Source organism: Pan troglodytes, chromosome 20 (genome assembly GCF_028858775.2).
Source record: "Pan troglodytes isolate AG18354 chromosome 20, NHGRI_mPanTro3-v2.0_pri, whole genome shotgun sequence".
NCBI classification, from domain to species: Eukaryota; Metazoa; Chordata; class Mammalia; order Primates; family Hominidae; genus Pan; species Pan troglodytes.
Genome location: NC_072418.2, coordinates 24,594,266 through 24,618,016, shown reverse-complemented (window position 1 = coordinate 24,618,016; position 23,751 = coordinate 24,594,266). Strand labels below are relative to the sequence as shown.

At 39.4% G+C, this 23,751-nt stretch overlaps 2 protein-coding genes across 3 annotated transcripts in view; both read left to right on the top strand.

The window, feature by feature from the left end:
- The first annotated feature begins 395 nt into the window (after positions 1-395).
- LOC455899 (zinc finger protein 728) lies at positions 396-23,185 on the top strand. 2 transcript variants are annotated; one of them, XM_063801447.1, is made up of 3 exons: positions 396-450; positions 19,467-19,593; positions 23,082-23,185. In XM_063801447.1, the coding sequence occupies exons 1-3, from the start codon at positions 415-417 to the stop codon at positions 23,183-23,185; spliced, it is 267 nt and encodes an 88-aa protein (XP_063657517.1). In that variant the 5' UTR covers positions 396-414. The 2 variants fall into 2 exon arrangements, with proteins under 2 accessions (XP_063657517.1, XP_063657518.1); XM_063801448.1 differs by lacking the exon at positions 23,082-23,185 and adding an exon at positions 22,803-22,989.
- Positions 23,088-23,751, top strand: part of ZNF208 (zinc finger protein 208) — a 225,038-nt gene continuing 224,374 nt past the window's right edge. Inside the window, exon 1 of the mRNA XM_054672856.1 lies at positions 23,088-23,177. The gene's annotated coding sequence lies outside the window, so the exon portion shown is untranslated. The remainder of the gene's footprint in view (positions 23,178-23,751) is intronic.

The window sequence follows — 23,751 nt, the reverse complement described above, 5'->3', positions numbered from 1 at the left end:
CTCCCAAACTGATGGGATTAAAGGCGTAAGCCACTGCACCCAGCCTTTAGTATTGATAATACACTATTACTAAAGTAAAAATTGATTTACTCTTGTACAAAAGTTTTATGTATTATTAACATGACAGTAAAATATATTTGTTCACATTTCAAATACATTTAAAAAGAGAGAATAAAGAAGAGATAGAATTTTCCCATGCTCTGGGGTGGGCCTGGCTCAGCTCAGGGAGGAAGCCCTGCCTGAAAAGGCTGCAGCCTACGCTGGCTCTCTTTCTTCATTCAGCCCAGCATCTGATCACATCTTCTGTCACTCAGGGCCTGAAAGGGCGGGGCCTTAAACATTATCCAATCAGGGATGCTGGGCTGGGAATGTCCAATCAGGCAGGCAGCTGGAGGGGACAGGTCGCCTTCCGGGATGTGGTCGGTCCTTTGTCTCTCGCTGCAGCCGGAGGTAAAGGCCTTGTCCTTACTGCTGTGTGTCCTCTGCTCCTAGAGTCCCAGCCTCTGTGGCCCTATGACCTGCAGGTATTGGGAGATCCACAACTAAGTCGCCAGGACCCCCTGGAAGCCTAGAAATGGTGAGTGTGCCGGGTCCGACACACTGAGAGAGTGGCCTGGGCTGGTTGGAACCGGCGGGAAGTGGCTGTGGCGGGACTCAGGCCTCCCCGCAGTCAGCTCCACAAGTTCTCCTTGCCTAGCTCGACCTCAGTCCCCTTCAGCCATAAGATGGCGGCTGCGCGGGCCGCCGGGCGTCCTGTCTCTTCCCTGCGCTGTGATTGTGCCCTGGCCTGGAGCCCTCTTGGGGCAGCTCTGCACCCTCAGCGCGGAGTCTCTCCCAGATTGTGCACGGACTGTGGGAGGGTAGTCAGAGGAGAATCCTGACTTGGGGTGTGGGTTCATGAATGGGAAGAGCTTTGGTCCGTGAGGCTCCCAGTTCCTGTTTTCTCCCATTAAAAATTTATGGAAGTCGCCGAAAAAATATTAAATAATTTAATCTAAGAGTGATTCCAAAATTGTAGAGCACCCAGCTATGGATTGTAGTTTATGGTCTATTGAAGGGGTTTGATGGAAAGAGTTTTATAAGGTGCGTAATGAAGAAAACCACATTCAATAATTGGTTAGGTACAGTTATGTAGTTTCCTGTGTTTTTTTGTTTTTGTTTTTTTTTTTGAGATGGAGTCTTGCTCTGTCGCCCAGGCTGGAGTGCAGTAGCGGAATCTTGGCTCATGGAAGCTCCGCCTCCCGGGTTCACGCCATTCTCCTGCCTCAGCCTCCCGAGTAGCTGCGACTGCAGGCGCCCGCCAACACCCCCGGCTAATTTTTTGGTATTTTTTAGTAGAGACGGGGTTTCACCGTGTTAGCCAGGGTAGTCTCGATCTCCTGACCTCATGATCCACCCGCCTCAGCCTCCCAAAGTGCTGGGATTATAGGTGTGAGTCATGGCGCCCAGCCTCATGGTTTCTTAATTTGTAACATGAAGATGGAAATTTCTTGGTTATGTAATCAGAGGTTAATGGCAGTTTATAGTGTGTTAAGCCTGAATTTTTTTTCCCCCAATGTAGTAATTTAAAAAAAATACATTTGAATTAGATTTTTTTTTTTTTTTTTTTGAGACCAAGTCTCACTTTGTCGCCCAGGCTGGAGTGCAATGGCGCCATCTAGGCTAACTGGACTCTCCGCCTCCCAGGTTCAAGCGATTCTCCTGCCTCAGCCTCCCAAGTAGCTGGGATTACAGGCATGTGCCACTTGTATTTTTAATAGGGACGGGGTTTCACCGTGTTGGTCAGGCTGGTCTCGAACTCCTGATTTCAAGTGATCCACCCGCCTCGGCCTCCCAAAGTGCTGGGATTACAGGTGTAAGCCGCCACGCCTGGCCGAATTAGATTTTTTAAAAGTAGAAATTAGGAACTAGAGCCTCCTCAGTCTAACTGCCAGCCACTTAATTATTTTCACACCCCACAGGGAACTGCTGTTTCCTTGCATTTTTCACATGTGTCCCAAGCAGGGCCTCAAGTCTATCTGCCACCCCCTATTTCTCCAGCCTGACTCTGACTTGCAGTAAAATACTTAATTTCCAGTTCCTTCTGACATTCCCAAATGCCAATTTCCCCTCCCTTATTCACATGATCAACTATTTGTCCTTTAGTGTACATTTTGATACCTATTGTAATCATTTTTTGACAAAGCATTTGATGGCACATTTAAAAAGATTTGTTTTCTGTTTGTAAATGTTTTTTTCTTCTAGTTTCCCTAGACACAGATATCTTATCAGAATGTTTTTTGGGTCAGGGTTTCCCTTTGGAAAAGTTATAGGAAGACGTGTCCTCAGCCACCCTTCAGTTTTTTCCTTGGACCTGAGATTCAGTACTGTCTGGGGAAAAACCAAGATACTGGCCATGGCTGTGTCTGCAAGAGTATCTAGTGAATATCAGCTCCTGGGTCATTTTCTCCCATAAGACAACCAGAGATATGGAGTGTAGCCTCTCATCTCCCATAAGACAACCAGAGGTATGGAGTGTAGCCTCTCATCTCCCATAACACAACCTGAGGTATGGAGTGTAGCCTCTCATCTCCCATAACACAACCTGAGGTATGGAGTGTAGCCTCTTATCTTTCGTAAGACAACCTGAGGTATGGAGTGTAGCCTCTCATCTCCTGTAGGACAACCCGAGGTATGGAATGTAGCCTTTCAGAAGAGCAGGTGAATGCCCTGGGGCTGAGAGGCATCTTCTGGTGCCCTGTTTTTTTGGAAAGCTAACCCCTTGAGGTATTAGTATTGTCTTTACCCAACCCAGCTTCCATTTCTTGGAGACACATTGCTGTTCAGACAATCAGATGCCGGTATTGAAGGGGAAACCAAAATAATTTTTGCCCCTGGATTCTCCTAGGGGACAGAAAAATAGTGAAAGAAAAATGGTAAAAAGTTTGTGGAAAAAAATAGCACTCCAAAGACAAAGAAAAAGAAACTGACCCCAGTGAGATGGTGCAAGAACTTGCAAAGTAAAATGTACCTGGGGCACTCACTGGGGCATAGTTCAGAGTCTCCTGAGAGAATGATTATTGAGCACTTAAGTGAACAGGATGGGGTGGCTGAATCTCTCAGTAATTGGATGGCCTGACTTGACACATGAATCAGACATATCTCTACCTTGAAACGTTTAAATGATTTGTTCACTTATTTTGACCTTAGTTTTTTTTTTTCTTCTTTTTTTTTGAGATGGAGTCTCCCTCTGTCGCCCAGGCTGGAGTGCAGTGGCATGATCTCTGCTCACTGTAACCTCCACCTCCCGGATTAAAGCAATTCTTCTGCCTCAGCCTCCCAAGTAGCTGGGACTACAGGCGTGCACCCACATGCCTGGCTAATTTTTGTATTTTTGGTAGAGATGGAATTTCACCATATTGCCCAGGCTGGTCTCGAACTCTTGACCTTGTGATCCACCCACCTTGGCCTCCCAAAGTGCTGGGATTACAGACGTGAGCCACCGCCCACGGACTTTTTTGTTTTAGACAGTGTTTTCCTCTGTCGCCCAGGCTGGAGTGCAGTGGTGCAATCTCGGCTCACTGCAACCTCTGCATCCCAAGTTCAAGTGATTCTCATGCCTCAGCCTCCCAGGCAGCTGGGACTACAGGTGCCCACCACCACACCTGGCTACTTTTTGTATTTTTAGTAGAGATGGGGGTTCACCATGTTGGCCAGGCTGTTTGAGCTCAAAATTCTGACCTCAAGTAATCTGCCCGCCTTGGCCTCCCAAAGTGCCGGGATTGCAGGTGTGAGCCACTGTGCCCGGCTGACCTCAGTTTTTTAACTGTAAATTGCATCTTATTAGTAGGGCTTGAAAGGTAAGAAAATATTTACAAAGGGCATAAAAAGGTGAGTATCAAAAAATAATATCTAATTATATATTTCATTTGTTGAAAATTCTCATTCACCTTTTTCTTTCTCAGAGTGAATTTAGGAGTTTTCTCAGGTGTGGTTTTCTTTTCTTTTCTTTTTTTTTTTTTTTTTGAGACAGAATCTCGCTCTGTCACCCAGGCTGGAGTGCAGTGGTGGGATCTCGGCTCGCTGCAAGCTTCGCCTCCCAGGTTCACACCATTCTCCTGCATCAGCCTCCCAAGTAGCTGGGACTACAGGCACCCGCCACCACACCCAGCTAATTTTTTTGTATTTTTAATAGAGACAGTGTTTCACCATGTTAGCCAGGATGGTCTTGATTTCCTGACCTCATGATCCACCTGCCTCGGCCTCCCAAAGTGCTGAGATTACAGGTGTGAGCCACTGCGCCCTGCCCTCAGGTGTGCTTTTTATAGCTGAGTGATTTCAAACAATTCCATCTAGCTTTTGGAATGTTTGGGAAAAAAAATAAGAACATTTTTTCTTCCGTTTTGGCTATAGAGAATTAATATATTTCCACAAGAAAATGTGGTAGATAATTGGTGAGTTACATAGATTCGTGAAAACATCAGTTTCTTTTTTTGCAGGGTAAATTTGCAAAAGTAAGTATCTTTGTTCTATATCCTGTTATTTTGATTTCTGAGTTTAATGGTAAATTTTATGTGATGAAACTTGGTACCTCCTAGAAGTGTTCCCATATAACTGTTTACCTCATGATTTTTAATACAAAAAATAAAATAATGCTTTATTGTCCAAAAGAAATAAATACATTTGCTTCTCACTGAGGTACAAAAGGTAAGCACCTTAAAATTTTCTTATATGAACACTGTTTTTGAATCATTTTGCTGGATTTTTCAAACACTTAGTTTCAAAAACTAAGTGAATGACTCTGACATGTAATTAAAGCTTGAGCCCAATGACTGCAAGCTAAGGTTAATTTTGACCTAGCAAACGGAGGTTATTAAAGGCCCATTTAGTTCCTTCTGGAAAGCCTTTCCTGCAGATGTCCCGGCCTGCTTACGGCAGCCATGGAAGAAGCCTCTATAGTGAGAGAAGCTACAGAGCCCTGGAAAGCTGGGGCCCCACAGGCAGATGCAGTTAAGGTTAAGATAGAAGGGGTTTGGGAGTGTCTTATTGAAGATAAAATTGTTACTGTTTTGAGGCAGTTTTGAGAGGTTTTAAAATAACCAGCTAGATGTACATTAAAAAAAAAAAAAAGAATTCCAAAGGAGTATTGCAACAGGAGGAAGTACCAAGTATAAGATCTTTAAGGATTATAAAGATTAGGTAGAAAAGGCCTTTTTTTCCTAGGGAAAACAAATAAGATTAGAAAGAAGGTGAGGGGAATATTTAAATGAAGGGTGAAATAATCAGATTTTAGATCAGAGAATGTTTTACCCTGAAGTCAGTGTGTTCTTAGGAGTGTTCTTCAGGCACTGAATCTGCAGTAGCATAAAATGAGGTTGTATGGTGGCTCAGACTGAGAGTAGCTCAGAGTTCAGGAGCCTGTGGGAAGAAAATAAGTGAAGTTTGATTAAGAAGTATTTTATGTTGACCACTGAAGGCAAATTCAGCTGATTTTTTTAATGAGAAGAAGAAGAAAATATGCAGAGTGTTTTCCTGGCTGTGTAGTAGGTAAGAAAAGAGAGCACCATCTAAGTCACAATGGGAAGGGTGTTTCTTTTCATAAGTGTTCCTGGAGAACACAGAGGATAGAGAATTTTATTAATCCTGGCTGTTTGTTATCTATATGCTTCATCTTTTCCCACCTTTTTTCTTAGTTCTATACTTTTCTTCCATTTGACTTTTTGGGGGTTGTATATTTTATTTGAATCCAGTGAATATAACTACAGTGTTCTGCTGAGTTCTGTGAGTAGCTGTATCAGATTACTGAATTTCAAAAAGGTTATGGGAGTCCCCAATTTTTAAACAGTAGGTCAGAAGCATAGATGAGCCCATGGGGTTTGTGACTGGCATCTGCAGTGAGGACAATGTTGTGGGACTGAGCCCTGAATCAGGGTCTGTGCTGACTCTGGGTGGTGTCAGAATTCAAGTGTTAGACAATGAGTTGCTGTTGGAGAATTGTTGGTGTTCATCAAACTCTGCAGATTTGGTGCCAGAAGAAAGATATCACAGACTCCTGGCCTAGAATGAAACTCCGGGTGTCTGCGAATGGGAAGCTCTGCTCTCCTCTACACAGGCTGTCACACTGCCCCTTGTTCTTTGATTCCAGGTCTCCTCCCAGGGTGACAGAAGACTGAAAACTTAAAGGAGATCTGATGACAAACCCCCTTTTGCCACAGCTGCCAGCAGAGGATTTCCACCCACTCACAAACACCCACTAGACATTGATGTGTCCACACCCCTCTCTGGACAAGGCACCACCCTCAGGAATTTTACCACAGCCATTTTTGATCCTAGTGGTTTTTTTGGCCAAAAACCTACAAAAGTGTCTACAAGTCTCCTGGCATATCCCTGTTTTCAGACACGGAATCTGCAGTAGCATCCTGTTTTCTCCACCAGCCTAGGGTTCTCGACCTAGGTTTCTCCACCAGCCTAGGATTCATAATCTTATCTGGCTGCATGGACCCAGAAATGAATCAGAGTACAGCCCCACCTGGGCCACTATCTATAGCACAAACCAGTCCTTCCACCTGCGTTGCACTCTCTCCAATCGAGGGATTTTTTTCTTTTAACTTTTATTTTTGGTTGGTTCAGGGGTACATGTGCAGGTTTGTTATACAGCTAAAATTGTGTCATGGGAGTTTGGTGTGGAGATTATTTTGTCACTGCAGTACTAATCATAGCACCAAAAATGTACTTTTTCTGACCCTTTTAGTCCTCCCACCCTCAACTAGGCCTCAGTGTCTTTTTTCCCCTCTGTGTTCATGTGTTCTTATTTATCTCTTACTTATAAATAATAACATGCGTTTGGTTTTCTGTTTCTGTATCAGTTTTCTAAGAATGGTGATCTCCAGCTTCATCCATGTTGCTGCAAAGGACATACTCTTTTTTTTTTTTTTTAATGGCCACACAGTATTTCATGATGTCATGATGTTTATGTACCATATTTGTTTGTTTGTTTGTTTTGATATGGAATCTCACTGTATCACACAGGCTGGAGTGCAGTGGCATGATCTCAGTTCACTGCAACCTCCACCTCCCGGGTTCAAGCAGTTCTCCTGCCACAGCCTTCCAAGTAGCTGGGATTACAGGTGTGTGCCACCACACTCAGCTAATTTTTGTATTTTTAGTATAGATGGGGTTTTGCCATGTTGGCCAGGCTGGTCTTGAACTCCTGACTTCAGGTGATCTGCCGCCTTGGCCTCCCAAAGTGCTGGGATTACAGGTGTGAGCCACTGCACCCGGCCCATATTTTGTTTTTATTAGGTTTTTTATTTTTTGTTATTTTTGGAGACAGGATCTCACTTTTTTCCCCAGGCTGCAGTGCAGTGGTGTGATCTTGGCTCGCTGAAACTCACCCACTCTGGCTCAAACAATCCTCTTCTATCTAAGCTTCTCAAGTAGCTAAGAATAAAGGCTTGTGCCACCATGCCTAGCTAATTTTTCTTTTTGTATTTTTTTTTTAATAGATGGGATTTTGCCATGTTGTCCATGCCGGTCTCAAACTCCTGAGCTCAGGCAATCCACCTGGCTTAGCCCCCAAAGTGCTGGATTACAGACATGTGCCATCATGCCCAACCATACCGTATTTTCTTTATCCAGTCTACCATTGATAGGCATTTAGGTTGATTCCATGTCTTTGCTATTGTGAATAGTACTGCAATGAATGTGATTGTGCATGTGTCTTTATGATAGAATAATTTATATATTTTTAGGTATAAACCCCGTTGTGAGGTTACTGGGTCAAATGGTAATTTTATTTTTAGTTTAGTGAGGAATCACTACACTGCTTTTCACAATGGTTGAATTATAATAATTGCCATTCTCACTGGTTTGAGATGATTTCTTGTTGTGGTTTTCTTTTGCATTTCTCTAATGATTAGTGATGAGCATTTTTTTATATGCTTGTTAGCCACATGTTTGTCTCCTTTTGAAGACAAACATCTTTTTCATGTTTTTTTTTGGTCTTCTTTTAAGTTAGTTTTTTTTTTCTTGTAAACTTGTTTTAGTTCCTTATGGATTCTGGACAGTAAACCTTTGTCAGAAGCATAGTTTGCAAATATTTCCTATTATTTTGTAGGGTGTCTCTTTACTGTGTTGCTAGTTTCCTTTGCTGTGAAAAAAGATCATTAGTTTATTTTGGTCCCATTTGTGAACTTTTGCAATTGCTTTTGATATCTTCATCATGAAATCTTTGACAGTTTCTATGTCTAGAATGGCACTTCTTATCTTTCAGAGTTTTTTTTTTTAATAATTTTTAAGATTAACATTTAAGTCTTTCATTTACCTTGAGTTGATTTTTTTATATGGTGTTATAAAAGGGTCCAGTTTCAATCTGCTACATAGTGCTAGCTAGTTATTCTGGCACCATTTATTAAATAGGAAATTCTTCCCACATTCCTGTTGTCACCTTTGTTGAAGATCAGATGGTTTTAGGTGTGTGGCATTATTTCTGGGCTCCCTATTCTGTTGCATTGGCCTATGAGTTTGTTTTTGTACCAGTACCATGTTGCTTTGTTTACTGTAGCACTGTTGTGTAGTTTGAAGTCAGGTAATGTAATGCCTCCAGCTTTCTTGTTTTTGCTTATGATTGCCTTGGCTATTCAGGCTCTTTTTTGGTTCCATGTGAATTTTAAAATAGTTGTTTTTTTAGTTCTGTTAAAAAATATTTTGGTGGTTTGATTGAATTAGCATTACATCTGTAGATTTATTTAAGCAGTATGGCCATTTTTATGATAGTGATCTTTTTTATTCATGAGCATAAAGTGGTTTTCCATTTGTTTGTGTCATCTCTGGCTTCTTTAAGCATTGTTTTGTAATTCTTGTCATAGAGATCTTTTACCTTTCTGGTTATCTGTATTTCTAGATATGTTATTCTTTTCTGTGGCAGTTGTGAATGGGATTGTGTTTTTGATTCGGATTTCGTCTAGATGTTCTTGATATATAGGGTTACTACTAATTTTTATACATTTCTTTTATATCCTGAGACTTTGCTGAAGTTGTTTGTAAGTTTAAAGAGCTTTTCTACTGAGAGTATATGGGTTTCCAGATGGAGAATCATGTTGTTTGCAAATAGGGATAGTTTGACTTCCTCTCTTTTTGTTTGGATGCCTTTTATTTTTATCTTTTGCCTGATTGCTCTGGCTAAGACTGCCAATTTTATGTTGAATATAGGAGTGTTGAGAGAAGGCATCCTTGTCTTGTGCCAGTTTTCAAGAAGGAATGCTTCCAGGTTTTGTCCATTCAGTATTTTGGCTGTGGATTTGTCATAGATAACTTACTATTTTGACGTATATACCATCAGTGCCTAGTTTGTTGAGGGTTTTTAACATGAAAAATGTTAAATTTTATTGAAAGCTTTTTGTGCATCTATTGAGATAATCTTGTGATTTCTGTCTTTAATTCTGTTTATGTGATGAATCACATTTATTGATTCGTGTATGTTGAACAAACCTTGAATCCCCAAAATAAACCATAGTTGATCATAGTGGGTTAGCTTTTTGATATGCTGCTGGATTTGGTTTGCTAGTAGTTTGTTGAAGATTTCTTTTTTTTTTTTTGAGATGGAGTCTCACTGTGTCATCCAGGCAGGAGTGCAGTGGTGCAATCTTGGTTCACTGCAACCTCTGACTCCCAGGTTCAAGTGATTCTCCTGCCTCAGCCTCTCAAGTAGCTGGGATTACAGGTGTGTGCTACCATGCCCAGCTAATTTTTTCGTGTTTTGAGAAGAGACGGGGTTTCATCATGTTGGCCAGGCTGGTCTTGAACTCCTGACCTCAGGGAATCAACCCACCTTGGCCTCCCAAAGTGCTGCGATTACAGGCATCAGCCACCGGGCCCAGCTGTTTGTTGAAGATTTTTGCATCAATTTTCAAGGATATTGGCCTGAAGTTGCCTTTTTCTGTTTTATCTCTGTTAGGTTTTGGTATCAGAATGATGCTGTTCTTACATAATGAGTTGGGGAGGAGTTTCTTCTTTTTAATCTTTTGAAATTGTTCTGGTAGAAATAATATCAGCTTCTATTTGTACATCTGGTAGAATTCAGCTGTGAGTATGTTTGGTCCTGAGCTTCATTTAGTTGGTAGGCTACTTATTACTAATTCAATTTTTTGAGCTTATCTATCTATTTAGGGCTTTGATTTTGTGTGTGTGTGTGTGTGTTGAGTTTTGGGAGGATGTATTTGTTCAATAATTTTTTTATTCTAGTTTTTTTTTTTTATGTGCATAGCAGACTTGAGTATATTTTTGTGGGGTCAGTGGTAATGTCTCTTTTTGTCATTTCTAATTGTGTTTATTTGTATCTTCATTAATCTAGCTCATAGTTTGTTTACTTTTTTAAAATAGATTTAATGCCTGGATTTCTTGATATTTTGTAGTTTTTCATGTCTAAATCTCCTTCAGTTCAGATCTGATTTTGGTTATTTCTTGTCTTTTGCTAGCTTAGGGGCTGATTTGCTTTTGTTGCTCTCAGTCTTTTATTTATGATGTCAGGTTGTTAAACTGAGATCTTTCTAACTTTTTGATCTGAGGATTTAATGATATAAATTTTTCTTTTAACACTGCCTTAGCTGTATTGCAGAGATTCTGGTGTGTTGTATTTTTGTTCTTATTTGTTTCAAAACACTTCTTGGTTTCTGCCTTAATTTCATTATTTACCAAAAAAGTTATTCAAGTGTAGGCCATTTAATTTTTATTTAATTGTATAGTTTCCAGTTGTTTTATTGGTATTGAATTGTGTTTCTCTTAAGCTGTAAACTGTGTGTGTGCCTTGTATCGTTTTGGAATTTTTGAATTTGCTGAGAATTGTTTTATTTCTGATTGTGTGGTCAATTTTAGAGTATGTGCCATGTGGTGATGAGAAGAGTTCTGTAGATGTCTATTAGGACTATTTATATGGTCAGGTGTTGAGTTCAGGTCCTAATATTGTTGTTAATTTTCTTCAGTGATCTCTCCATTAGTGCCTGTGAGATGTAGTCCCCGATTATTACTGTCAGATTCTAAGTCTCTTCATAGGTCTCTAAGAATTTGCTTTATTCATGTGAACCCATGGTTTTTTTTATAACAATTTTCTCTCTTCTGCTTTTCCCCCCATAAACATTCTTTTAAGTGCACACAGTGTGCAAAATTCAGATGTCCAAGAGTTCAAGAACTTGTCCAGAGACCTGGCTTTTGTAAGAGAAAATATAAATGAGAAATAAGAGGCTTTATTCTCATATGTGAAAATAAGGGTGGATAACTTGCTGATTTTTAAAAAAAGGTTTAGATTATATGTATATATTTCTTCTGCTTTTTGAAATATATGTAAATTTTATTAGAAATGAAACAAACCTTTTGTCATTCTTTTGACTCAGAATTGTCTTTATCTGGGACCTGAGATTCATTGCTTTCCTTTTTTCTTGGCAAAAGATTATATATATTTTTATCTTTAGTCTTTAAAGTAGACACAGATTTGTTGAGAGTAAAATTTATTTCAAGAGCCTAATAAAATTAAGCACAAAGATCAGATTAATTTAGCAATACAGAATAATAAAGACTAAAAGATCCTGAGTAAGTTCTTTGGCAGAAACCCGATTATCCAAGGTGATTATTTGCAGGCTGAAATACTTACACTGCGAAAGCCAGAAGAGTTCAGTGTATAAACTGAACAGTGGAGTCTGTTGTGCTTGAGTTGCTTCAGTACAGTTAGTATAGTTATGTGTAGTGTTTGCAGACAACCTGCATTCATGTAAATTAAACAGTATTTTCTAGAATAGTATAAATTTAAGGCCACAATATTTACTTTGATTGAATTCCTTATTTTAATATTGTTATTCATACTTTTGAAATATAGTGTTTCAACTGAATTATAGTTCAGATAATTTTAAAAAATCTTATATACATTATGACTAGTACATAAAATTATTCATACTTATATATTCATATCTGCTATCCCAAAAATTTTACCATTAAATTGTTACAGTAGATGTTAGTCTGACATGCTTATTAATTTATCCAATAGGAAAAATTATAGGTAGGCATAATTTTAGTGTCATATATTTTAACAAATTAGTATGCTGCTATTACAGGATAAATAAAGACAGGTGATATGGCTACTCAAAAACTGTAATAGCTCTCCAGTTAGGTATGTTGCAAGCTCTAATATATTCTAGTATATTAACACAGTCAGATTTCAATTTTTTATAAAAAAGTGCTGGTGGAAGTTGTCAGATATATTCCAGTGTAGATCTCACATTCAATGGTTAGGAAATAAGAGAGCAGCAGAGATGGAAGATAAATCTTTTAAAATTCTGCTGAGAGCTGGGCGCTGTGGCTCATGCCTGTAATCTCAACACTTTGGGAGGCCAAGGTGGGTGGATCACCTGAGGTCAGGAGTTTGAGACCAGCCTGGACAACATGGTGAAACCTCGTTTCTACCAAAAATACAGAATTAGCCAGGTGTGGTGGTGCGTGTCTATAGTCCCAGCTATTTGGGAGGCTGAGACAGGAGAATCGCTTGAGCCCAGGAGGCAGAGGTTGCAGTGAGCCAAGGTCATGCCATTGCACTCCAGCCTGGGCAACAAGAATGAAACTCCATCTCAAAAAAAAAAAATTGTGCTGAGAATATACCCCCTTTATTCAATAATGCTCATGTTTCTCTTGCTGAGAGTAGCTATGCACTTTGGGTGTTTGGAGAGAAATTCTTCTTAGGGAAATATTTTCTGGCTGACCTGATCAATCTTATATCTAATCTCAGTTTTTTCTTAAGACACTTTTAACTTTTTTCTCTCAATATAATCTTTCTCAGAATAAGAGCTGTTTTTCTCTCTAATGCATTGTGTATCTGTTTCAGAAGCCCTATTAGTATTCCATGGTGTCTGTGAAAGACGTGGGCTGTCACAGTGAGAACTCTCAGAGCTATCTCTATCTGGACTCATGCTAAAATCCAGCAGTATTTTTTTCATGTCACCATTATAAATAAAAACTGAGGCTGAAACACTGCTCCCTTTTCTATTATTGTGAAGGTGCAATTCTACCCAGGAGGTCTGCAGACTTTCCTCGTGCTGCTCAGGCTTCACTGTCTGATGTGCCACTGGAGTGCTGCTGTGGCAATTGGGGTTCACCTAAGATGTGAGTTTCCAGCTGTGAGCCCTGTGCTGTGGGCTGTGCCTCAGTGGCAGATGGTGGGGTCAAGAGAGTACACTAGCCACCAAGAGAGGGAAAGCAGGAGTGTTCTAGCCCAGTGCTCAGGGAGTAGAGAGCTATTGCTTTAAAATGTAAATAGCCAAAAAGATAGCACCCAAATCAACACTTTTTGTAGAAGAGTCAAAGCCTACCTTCAGCAGGCCCTGGGGTTCAAGTTGCAAAACTACCTCTAGTCATGAAGATGTGAAAACTTTACTTTGTCATTGATTATAACCAGTTAGTATACAGGGATGGCCTTCCCAACTACCAGATGAATTCAGGATGAACTATGTATGACATGGTGCTGTAAATTCTACTTGTAGATGAATTATGGTGACTGTCTTTCTGTCTTTGCAATCTCTTGAGCAAATTGACTGTAATGCATGTCACATTCACATGTAATTGTGTAATAAAACAGTTTTCTTTCTGTTCTGTTATTATTTAATTCCTCTGGGGCTGAAGAAAATTTTGCTTCTAACTGTATTTTCCAAACCTTGTCTAGAATTACCAGACATAATATAAACACATAGGGTACCAACTAAGCTTTACTATAGATGGGCCTTTTCCACTCAGGCTTCCAGTCCATTCACAATTGTGCTGCGAAGTGCATGCTGTACCCTAAATATGCAGGTGGAATTGTGTCTCTGCCTACTTGGTATCTATCTTCCTCTGCAGTCACTTTTAGAGAGGCTAGAACAGATTTCTACAAACTTTATAGGTCAGATATTAACCGTTTTACCTCTTTCAATGACTTGTGTCTTCAGACCTGAAACTGATTCAGTGACCATGGGGCACAGAAACCCAATCAGAGTAAAATATGTGCATTGAGTAGACCTGTAGACGTGAGAATCCAATTCTCCCTCCCTCCTCATGCTATAATGCCCACAAATATTCAGATACCACCTGCTGCTACTTTACCCATGCAGGACCTGAATTTGCAGCTCCAAATTCTAAATCTAGGTCTTGAGAATTGAAAAGAAAAAAAAAAGTTTTTATCTGAGGAATGCAAGTCCTTTTAGTTATCAAAGTCAGAGAGCCATTAAAGTGAGCACAGTTATGTTTTTCTCCCTTTTCTTCAGCTATGTATTTATCTCTTGAAACTGTTCACTATTGCCACAAGTAGCTTTAAATTAGACCAATAATTCCACTCTGGACACTAAATTCCATACCCTTAACCTTGATGTATATGCAATCAATTATTAAAATTATTTCTTTACATAAGTAAAATTTCTCACAACCAATTTCGTATCAGCTCATTCACTGTACCTCTTTTTTTTTTTTTTGCCTTTACAAATCCACTTGTAAGTGCTGCTAATGAAAGCGTAGATTCCAGGCAACTTGAATATTTTGTCTCAAGTTAAAATCCTTAAGCTTGACCCAAATAAACTGTCTGCTTATGTTCATGTTGTGTCAGCTTTTTTCAGGTAAAATATTATTTAGAATGTTCTAGAGCAGCCTCTATGAGGGGATCTCTCCTTTCATTTCACTTTACTTGCTGTAACACCCAAAAATGCAGAGTGAGGTTGATTTCACCTAGAATTTGCAAATAAGACCTGGCCTCTGCCTGGAATTTACAAGGCAAAGCCAGACTTTGGATTGAGAATTTACAGAAAACCAACAGGAGGCATTTTCTGCATTGTGAGATATCAACATAGACATTTTAATTTCCTTTTTTGAGAGTGTGGCTTTTTGACCTTTCACATCTTCATTAACCTGCCCCAGTTATGTGAGAGGCTCCAGGAGTAAATAGAATCTGATGGCAGAATCTGTAAGTGTAAACAAGCATCTTAAGGCCACAAAGTATCCAGAGCCACACCACAACTATACCTACTTGTAAAATGTGATACTGGAGTAGAGTATTCTTGTCCTTCTACTTACGCAACAGCTAGCAAATCAGGACAGGCAACCCAGATTCTGGAGTTCAGCCAAAGTAGTTCCATTTTTTATTTAGAATCATCCTGAGTCTTCTCTGCCTGTCTTATCATTGGACCATCAGCCCAGGTTCACTGGGGACCCTCTCACAATCACCTACGAATCTCTGAGACATTTGAAAATGTCCAGAACAGATCCCTGGTACTTGAAGAAAAAATCAGGAGGTCTGGAGGCTCAAAGAGATAAACTAATTGCTTCAATTTCATATAGTCATAAAAAAAAATAGATGAAGCAGGCTGGGTGCAGTGTCTCATACCTGTAATCCCAGTACTTTGGGAAGCCAAGACGGTGGATCACCTGAGGTCAGGAGTTCGAGACCAGCCTGGCCAACATGGTGAAATAGGGATTTCACCATATTGAATAATGTGTTGAATAAACCAACATATTTTAGCCAGGTGTGGTGGCTCATGCCTGTAGTCCTGGCTACTTGGGAGGCTGAGGCAGGAGAATCTCTTTAACCTGTTAGGTGGAGACTACAGTGAGCCGAGATCACACCATTGCACTCCAGCCTCCGCAACAAAGTGAGACTCAGTCTCAAAAAAAAAAAAAAAAAAAAAAAAAATTGATGAAGCAGTCATGATTCCTACCATCCTGGAAGTTTTAGTCTAAACTAACAACTGGAAAAATGGTTGAATTATGCATCATATGGTGGGTACAATAAATAGATGTGCAAAAAGCAACTTGGGCTTTATTTGAGCCACTTTCTTTATATTGTGGTTTCTGATGTCTACACCTGAACTTATAATCGGAAGAGTTGTTATTATTATTTGTAGTTCTTTTACCCTGCTAAGAATACTTATTTTTCTTCTAAAAAAACTATTATAGAAAACCTTAAAGGATTTTTTTTTAATTTCTTATTAGTATGTAATATAAAATTTACAGGGCAGTGGCTAAAAAAGATTAAAATTATACAAACTCAGATTTAAGTTTACTTAAGTAAGATTAAAAAAAAAAAGAACTTACAATACCCCCCAGTGCCATAGAGAACAGAATTGTACATTGGCTCTACACTCTGCCCCAGCCCTGTTCATATTCACCCTTTTTGGAGGCCTTATTTATGTCTGGCCCTACCCTGGAGTCTTGCCTCAAAGAACTGATTCGAAGAGATCAGAGTTTTGGGTCATGAATACTGTTGCCTTTTTAGAGCTGGTGTTCAACATTTTCTGAGACTTAAAAGCAGATAAATGGGAAATATAAAGTATGTATTATAGAATCTTACTTTACAAATTTTTTATTAAAACCAGTTCTTGCAGAGACATTATTTAGCAACTTGTTTTCTGTTCCTGCAGGTGATTTCTGTTTTCTGTTCTGTTTTCTATTCTTTGCAGTTGATTCACAAGTCACAAGAAAGTAAATATAGACACAATAAAAATTTATCTAAATTTTATTAAGCTCTTTCCATCTGTATCCCTTTCATCTGTCTATAGTTAGCTTTTATTCTATGCATTTTTTGAAAAATCAATGACAGATAAACAAATAGAAATAAAAATGCTGGGTCCTTTAAAGCCTTGGAATTATTGAACACTTAGTATCAACTGAAAGGGTGTTATTAGGATTAAATCACATAATGTGCTATCACAGTACTCTAACATCCTATTGAGCACATAGTACCTGCTTAATAAACATTGCATTAGTACATGTGCACACGTTGTTTTCCAAATGCTGACTTACTCAGAAATTGCTGCTTTCTGTTTTCTCTGTAAATTTTAAAGAGTCAGCAAATAATATAATACTTCAGGATGAAGAATGATTGTTTTCATTTCTACCAGAAGTATCTGTGTTCTGCCTCATTTCTCTAACTAATGCTAACAATAAGCCCAGTGGGAGCAACATCATTATTGACAGCGCACTTGTTTAAATGACCCATTTATGGACCCTTTCCATACCTGCAGAATTACATTTCATAGAGTGGGGCCAAAATTACCAAGTCATTTATAAGCTCGTTAGAGCTTGAGAGGAAATGCTTAGTTAAGGGGTTATCAGCCCAGGCTTCTAATTAGTATCACCTGGCCATTTTGCAGAACTCTCTTTACTTGTGCCCTTTCCATGGATTCTGTTTATTGTTCTTGGTGGAAGCATCCATGTTGTTTTAATTAAGTGGCTCATGTGACTCTAAGGTGAGGCCAGAATCAAGTATGAGGAATTCAAAATACATTCATGAGAGTTAAGTTCCATCTTTGCATTAAAGGGTGGTCCAAGAACCTGTTCTGTTTGGATTTGGTAGGGACAGTACACCGTGGCCCATATTTACATTACTGTGGCAGAAATTGCTGGTGCCTGTGTCAGGGGATGGCTCCTGAGGACAAAATAAAGAAAAGCATATTTTTATCTCTGTGGAGCTACTCATTGTTTCTTCATCTCTTCTGCTATAAAGGACAGAAATGGATGGAGTTTTTCTGTCTTGGTTCTTCTGCCTGTGGATGTGGTGACAGCAGGTAGACCTGTGGTGCTGACACTTTTAAAGGCATATTCTCAAGATGCAGGTGTAATTTGTCTAGAAAATTTTATCTGAGAAAGAATCCTAGGGAAGGAGGAGAAAGAGAAAAAAATGGCCTTTTCTTTTTCACCTAAACATGTCTGAGATCAAGATCTGTGTCCACTATTCTTCCTCCAGGAAACATACGTTTAGTACTTGCAAACCTGTACTTCTGTACCTGTGTTTTTCCTCCCTAATGAGTTTGTCTTAACTGCTTTAAAAAATTCTTACAATAATCAAGGTCTCTGAAAAATATATTTTTTTCTATATACCAGAGCTTTCTCTATATTATGGCTTCTTATATGCCATGCAGAAATCTCACTATGAATTTATAATCTGCAATATTAAAAATGTCCCTTTGTGGCTGTTGAACATGGGAAAGTGTAGATACTCAAAATTCATATTGGGGAAAACCTGGGGTTTTTAGTGAAGACAGAGAACATGTAATGTTGTGGTTTCATCTGTGTTCTTTATTATGTCTATGCAGTACAAGATTAAGAAAACACTCATTGAAGCAGTATGGTATTTATTACCCAGAAAATTCTAAAAAAATTGTTAGGAGATACCTGCTCTCTCAGTGCTGAAGAAATACTATTTAAAATGACTACTAAAAGTTACAGAACATGGGAGATATCTCTATCTTGAACTTTCCATAAAACTAATGTTTCCTTATGGTTAAATTCAGACTATAATTTACCTTTCGGAGGGGGGGCAATATCTCAGCAGTAATACTGTGTCCTTCTGAGTACATCAGGACATTTAAAAAATGTGTTCTAGTGTAGTTGATGTTAATAAATCACTTGGTTGATAAGCTCTCTGACACATTTTTTTACTATGGAATTAATCATTTTCCTCTTCATCATTAAGTATCTTTATGCAGCTGATGTGAATAAACCAAAACATTTAATCTGACAGCTGCCCTTCTTTCTTAGGTTTCCTTTGCATTTGTCTGTTTTTGGAAAATGAAGGCTCTTATCTTTGTTTACAAACCAGAAAAACAGAAAAACACAGGCTCATTCTATTACTGGATGTTTTAAAAAATAGTCTTTTTGGGCCAAAAACATTGGCATACTGATGAGCTTATTAGAAATTCAGCAACTCAGACTTTATCCCAGATCTTCTGAAAAAAAAAAATTGCATTAACAGGATCTCTAGCTTATTGCACACATTAAAATTTGAGTCATACCTTCTAACTCAACATGTCTATTCCATCTGAATAATATACAAAACTATGTCTTTTCCATCTGAAAAATACACACGATGAAATTTTTTTTTTTTTTTTTTTTTTTTGAGATGGAGTTTCACTCTTGTTGCCCAAGCTAGAGTGCAATGAATCTTGGCTCACTGCAGCCTCTGCCTCCTGGGTTCAAGCAATTCTCCTGCCTCAGCCTCCCGAGTAGCTAGGATTACAGCCATGTGCCACCATGCATGGCTAATTTTGTGTTTTTAGTAGAGACGGGGTTTCACCATGTTGGTCAGGCTGGTCTCGAACTCCCAACCTCAGGTGATCTGCCCACCTCAGCCTCCCAAAGTGCTGGGATTACAGGCATGAGCCACCATGCCTGGCACACAATTCTGTATGATGTAAATATAGCACTCAAAATTGTACACGTTAGTGTTTTTGCCCTCAATTTTATTCTTTATTATCTAGAAAAATATTACATATACACAGATGTTATGGATCTTATACCACTTTCTTTTCTCAGAGTTAGAGAATACATTAGTGAACGTTTCTGTGTTGAAAACTATTTTATTGAATAATTTCAGTCATTCATATAAGTCAGAACCAGCTCTCTCTACTCTCTCCATTTTACCTTGAGTCAAATTAAAAATTCTGCCCATGACCAATTGGTAAATATATGTGTTTGTGTGTGTTTTCCAGGGAGCATTGACATTTAGGGATGTGGCCATAGAATTCTCTCTGGAGGAGTGGCAATGCCTGGACTCTACACAGCAGAATTTATATAGGAATGTGATGTTAGAGAACTACAGAAACCTGGTCTTCCTGGGTGAGAATAACTTTAATACGCAATTCCTAGTATATACTACAGGTTTCATTTTGCTGCAGACCTTATTGGACTGAACAAAGGAGGATGAATGTGAGAATACAGACAAAGACAAAAGAGTATATTTGGAAGAAGGGGTCGTGGACTCCTTGCTTCTGGTGAACAAGGGTCCTGAGCTTCTATAGCCCTTTGTATTTATTGAGTAAAGGAGATAGGGAGAAGGGGGAGGTTGTGGTGAGCTGCTTGACTTAATGCAGGCCTGCATGACTGTATTCTTTGAACAGTACTCTCCAGATGTTCCAGTAGATAACTCCAAGGAGCATGGCACCAGGGAGTGACTGTCCTCAGTATACCTTCTGGTGGCAGGAGCAGAAGCAAGTTTGCCCACATTCTGCACTCATGATAAACAGTTTGCTGTTTGATCATATAGCCTCCAGTGGAATGCTGAGTTGGTCACAACACTCAGGCATTCAGCTCCCAACATTTCCCCCTTCCTGTTTATGCATTAATCAAATAAACGTAAGGCCAGGTTGGGCAGCTCTCATTTTGTGATTGGTCCGTCGGATTTTACAGACTATGAACAGAAAACAGAGACAGAACAGCATTACTCCAAAAACTACATATGAGATGTTTGTGTGGTGCTTTAGATAGGTCCAAGGATTGAGGCTCTCCAGGCCTTGCTGGAATTCGGTCCAGTCTTCTAAAGAAGGCTGAAACTCTTGAGTTTGCTTATTTAAATCAAGAATTTTGTTTTGTAATTCACCAATATCAAAGGTGATGTTGGGTGTGAAAGCTCCCTGCAAATGGGCTTTCACAAGGTCCCATGGATACTCGCTTTGGTTATATTTTACGTTGGTTACACATATATGAGTGTGATTTAAATGATAGCACAATTGCTCTTTCAATTGTAAGTTTTGTAATTGTTCTCCTAACCATAGAACCATGGATTTCAACATTGCCACTTGTTTATAACTCAGTGTTAATTTTATTCTTTAGTAGCCATGCTTGGTTGGCTGTATGCATCTGCATCCAGTTCTCCACATACTGAGCTGTTGAATAGAACTATGCAAAGCTACAGAGGACATCACAATAGAAGTTATTAGTGTGACCAAGGAAACAATAGCAAAAATTATCATGCCTAAGGGTCTGCGGACACGATAAGCAAGTTGAGTTAGAAGAAGTTTCACAAAGTGCAAAGCAGGGGTGGCAGCCCAAGGCTTGGACAGATTATTAGAAATCCATAGCCCAGGGATGCGACCCAAAATGTGCCAAGACAGGGGCTAATCCTTACTGGGTATTACTGACACATCGGCTCCTGTTTCCATAAGCCCATAAAATTTCTTTCCTTTAGTTTGTACTACACAGGTGAGTCTATTAGAGGCTATGAGTTGTGATGGATAGATTTCTCATGTAGTTGTGCTCCCAAACCCTTTATTTCCTCATTTCTCCTTTTGTGGAAAAGGGTGTAATTTGCAGGGCATAAGCAATAATTGCACTATATATTCCCCTGGTTCAAAAACCCAAAGATCTTGTGACATTAAAACTACTTGGATTTCTCCTTTATAATCGGAGTCAGCTACTCCTGGGATTACAGTGATGCCTTGCAAGTTAAGGCAGCTTTTGCCTAAAATTAGTCCCATGTATCCTGCTGGTATAGGTCCCCAAATGACAGTGGGTACTTTGGTAGGTTTGTCTCCTATAACTAATGTAATTCTTTCTCTGACTGGGAGATCTAATCGTGCACTTCCTGGTGTTCCTGGGGAGAGGGAATCAATGTTTCTCCTGGGACCAACCCTTGAAGTGGGGTTGTGGCCTGAACTGGGAATGCCGTCATTGTTTGAGGGGACTGGGTCCAGGGCCCCTTCTTGTTTCCTAGCGGGGGTGTTATTATGATGAAATTTTGAGCGGCACTGATTCGCCCAATGATGTCCATTGTTACAGCCCAGTGATTCCCTTTGTTACAGCGAGGACAGAATCCTGGTGTTTTTTCTGCTCAGGGTGGGGAGCACCGCATCGTAAGGTCCTTTCTGTCCTGAGATCTGGTGGCATTCCTTTTTGAAATGTCCAGTTTTTCCACAGTTGTAACATTTTCCCACTTTAGGGTTTGACCCTTGGCTCCTTTTAGATCTGTCAACTACTAAACTAGCCATTGCTTGTGCTAACATTGTAGAACAATGAAATTCAGTTCCTGCATTCTGACAAGCTTTAAGGTAATTCCCCAAGCTTTTTGTGGATCTCACAGGAGCCATTGCACACTTGCAATCTGCATTTACATTTTCATAGGTTAGAATTATGGTAAGCATTTCTGCAGCAGGGGCATTAGGGATCTGATGCCACACTGCCTCTTGCAGCCATGTGATATATTGTGCATAAGGCTCTCATGATCCCTGCATGACATGTAGAAAGACTGCACTGGAACTCCCTCTTCAGGAATTGTGCTCCAAGCATGCTTGGCGGCTAAGGCAGACCAGTGGTAAGCAGCATCTGGGAATGTTAATTATTGTACCAGATGTGAAAATGGGCCATTGCCTGTCATCATTTTCTCTCTAATGTTTCCTTGACCAGCAGTGTGATTCTACCTAGCCTGATCTGCACACATTTCTTGCCAGTTTAAGCTCCATATCAGGTAGGCACTGGCGGATAAGCAAGTGCAACCCAAATGTTTTATATCAAAGAGTGGGAGGTGCATGGCTCTGAACACCAATTCTAACAGCCCTATAGTGAATGGGCTTTGCACTCCATTATTAACCACACTAGCTTTTAATTCTTTCAGTAATTTAAACTGTACAGGAGTGTGCTCATGTAAAAGATGTTGCAGATTGTTTGGATCAGGCCTCACAGTAATAGGAAAAGCACAAGGTCCTAAAGGTTCCCTAGCCACAGCATCAGCATGCAAAATTTTTTGTATGGGAGTTTCTACTTCTGTTATTGGAGGGGGTAGCAGAGGCCAATTCTCCTCTCCTTTTTCCTGCTTAGCAAATGGACAATTCTCCCCTTTCTCCTGCTCATTATTTTCAATAGGCGCTGTTGGAGGAAGAAATTATCTTTTTAATTCTTGGGACTCAAAACCTGACTCCTGTTGTCTGACAGAATAAGAAGGAGACAGCGGCAGTAGGACCGTGCAAACCAAACCCCAAGCAGAAAAAACAGAAGGGTCTACTTTAAGACCTTTTTGACGAACCCATTTCAATCCATCTCCTACTCTGTTCCAGTTTTCCACAGTGAGAGTACCTGCCTGCAGAAACCATGGGTTATGCGCAATAACCTCCTGAAGAAGCTTAATGTTTGTGAATTAACTTGAGCTCCAGACTGTTTCAACAGAACTTTAAGCAACTGCACATAACGTTTTTCTTCAACAGACATGTTATAATTTAGTATTTTGGGATAAATGTATTAGAATATTCTATTACATCCTCTTTACTGAGCACATTACTAAGTTGGTAATTGGAGAATATGAGCAAGATGGATGTTGTTCATTTTTAATAAAACAGGTATTGCTGCCTTTAAGCCAGACCTGATCATTTTTCTGGAGCAAGGAAAAGAGCCCTGGAATATGAAGAGACATGATATGGTGGAAGAACCCCCAGGTAGGTGAGAGTGAATACAGACAACATGAATGAGAAGTCCAAAGTCAATGAGGAAACCAGTCCTTAAAGTCATTTGGGAAGCTGTGTTCCAAAAGTAGTTGTTTCTGGAAAGCTAATTTTTATTTTTATTTTTTAATTTTCTCTCACACAGGGGCATCTTCTATCTTATGCTTTTAAAATTTCTAAGAATTCTTCTTTCCCTTAAGTAATTTTCCTTCAAGTTTACAGTGATAGCCAAAGTACTGTTCATGGCATACAAGAGAGTGCAATCTGACTTTTTTTTGTTTGTTTTTGTGGACACATAGATATCCGCGTAATTTTAAGGTACTCCATGTTAAACTATCTTTTAAGTTCTCTTTTTCCATCATCTCTGAAGTGTGTGAGAGTAGTGGTTTCTGTATCATTGGGGTTTTTTTGGTTCATTTTTCTGCACATTTCATTCTGTTTTTATTACTATAGTCTTGAAATATAGTTTGAAATTATAAAGTATAATATCCTTCTGCTTTTTTATTTTTCCTCAAGATTGCTTTGGCTATTCACAGTTTCTTGTAGCTTCATGTAAATTTTATGATTG

What these genes read in the sequence shown, in the direction of transcription:
- LOC455899 (XM_063801447.1), top strand. Translation starts at nt 415, where the DNA reads ATGTGGTCGGTCCTTTGTCTCTCGCTGCAGCCGGAG. An exon ending in GTCTCTCGCTGCAGCCGGAG is followed by an intron (nt 451 to 19,466) that starts GTAAAGGCCTTG and finishes TGTGTTTTCCAG; the next exon opens with GGAGCATTGACATTTAGGGA. An exon ending in CAGAAACCTGGTCTTCCTGG is followed by an intron (nt 19,594 to 23,081) that starts GTGAGAATAACT and finishes TTAATAAAACAG; the next exon opens with GTATTGCTGCCTTTAAGCCA.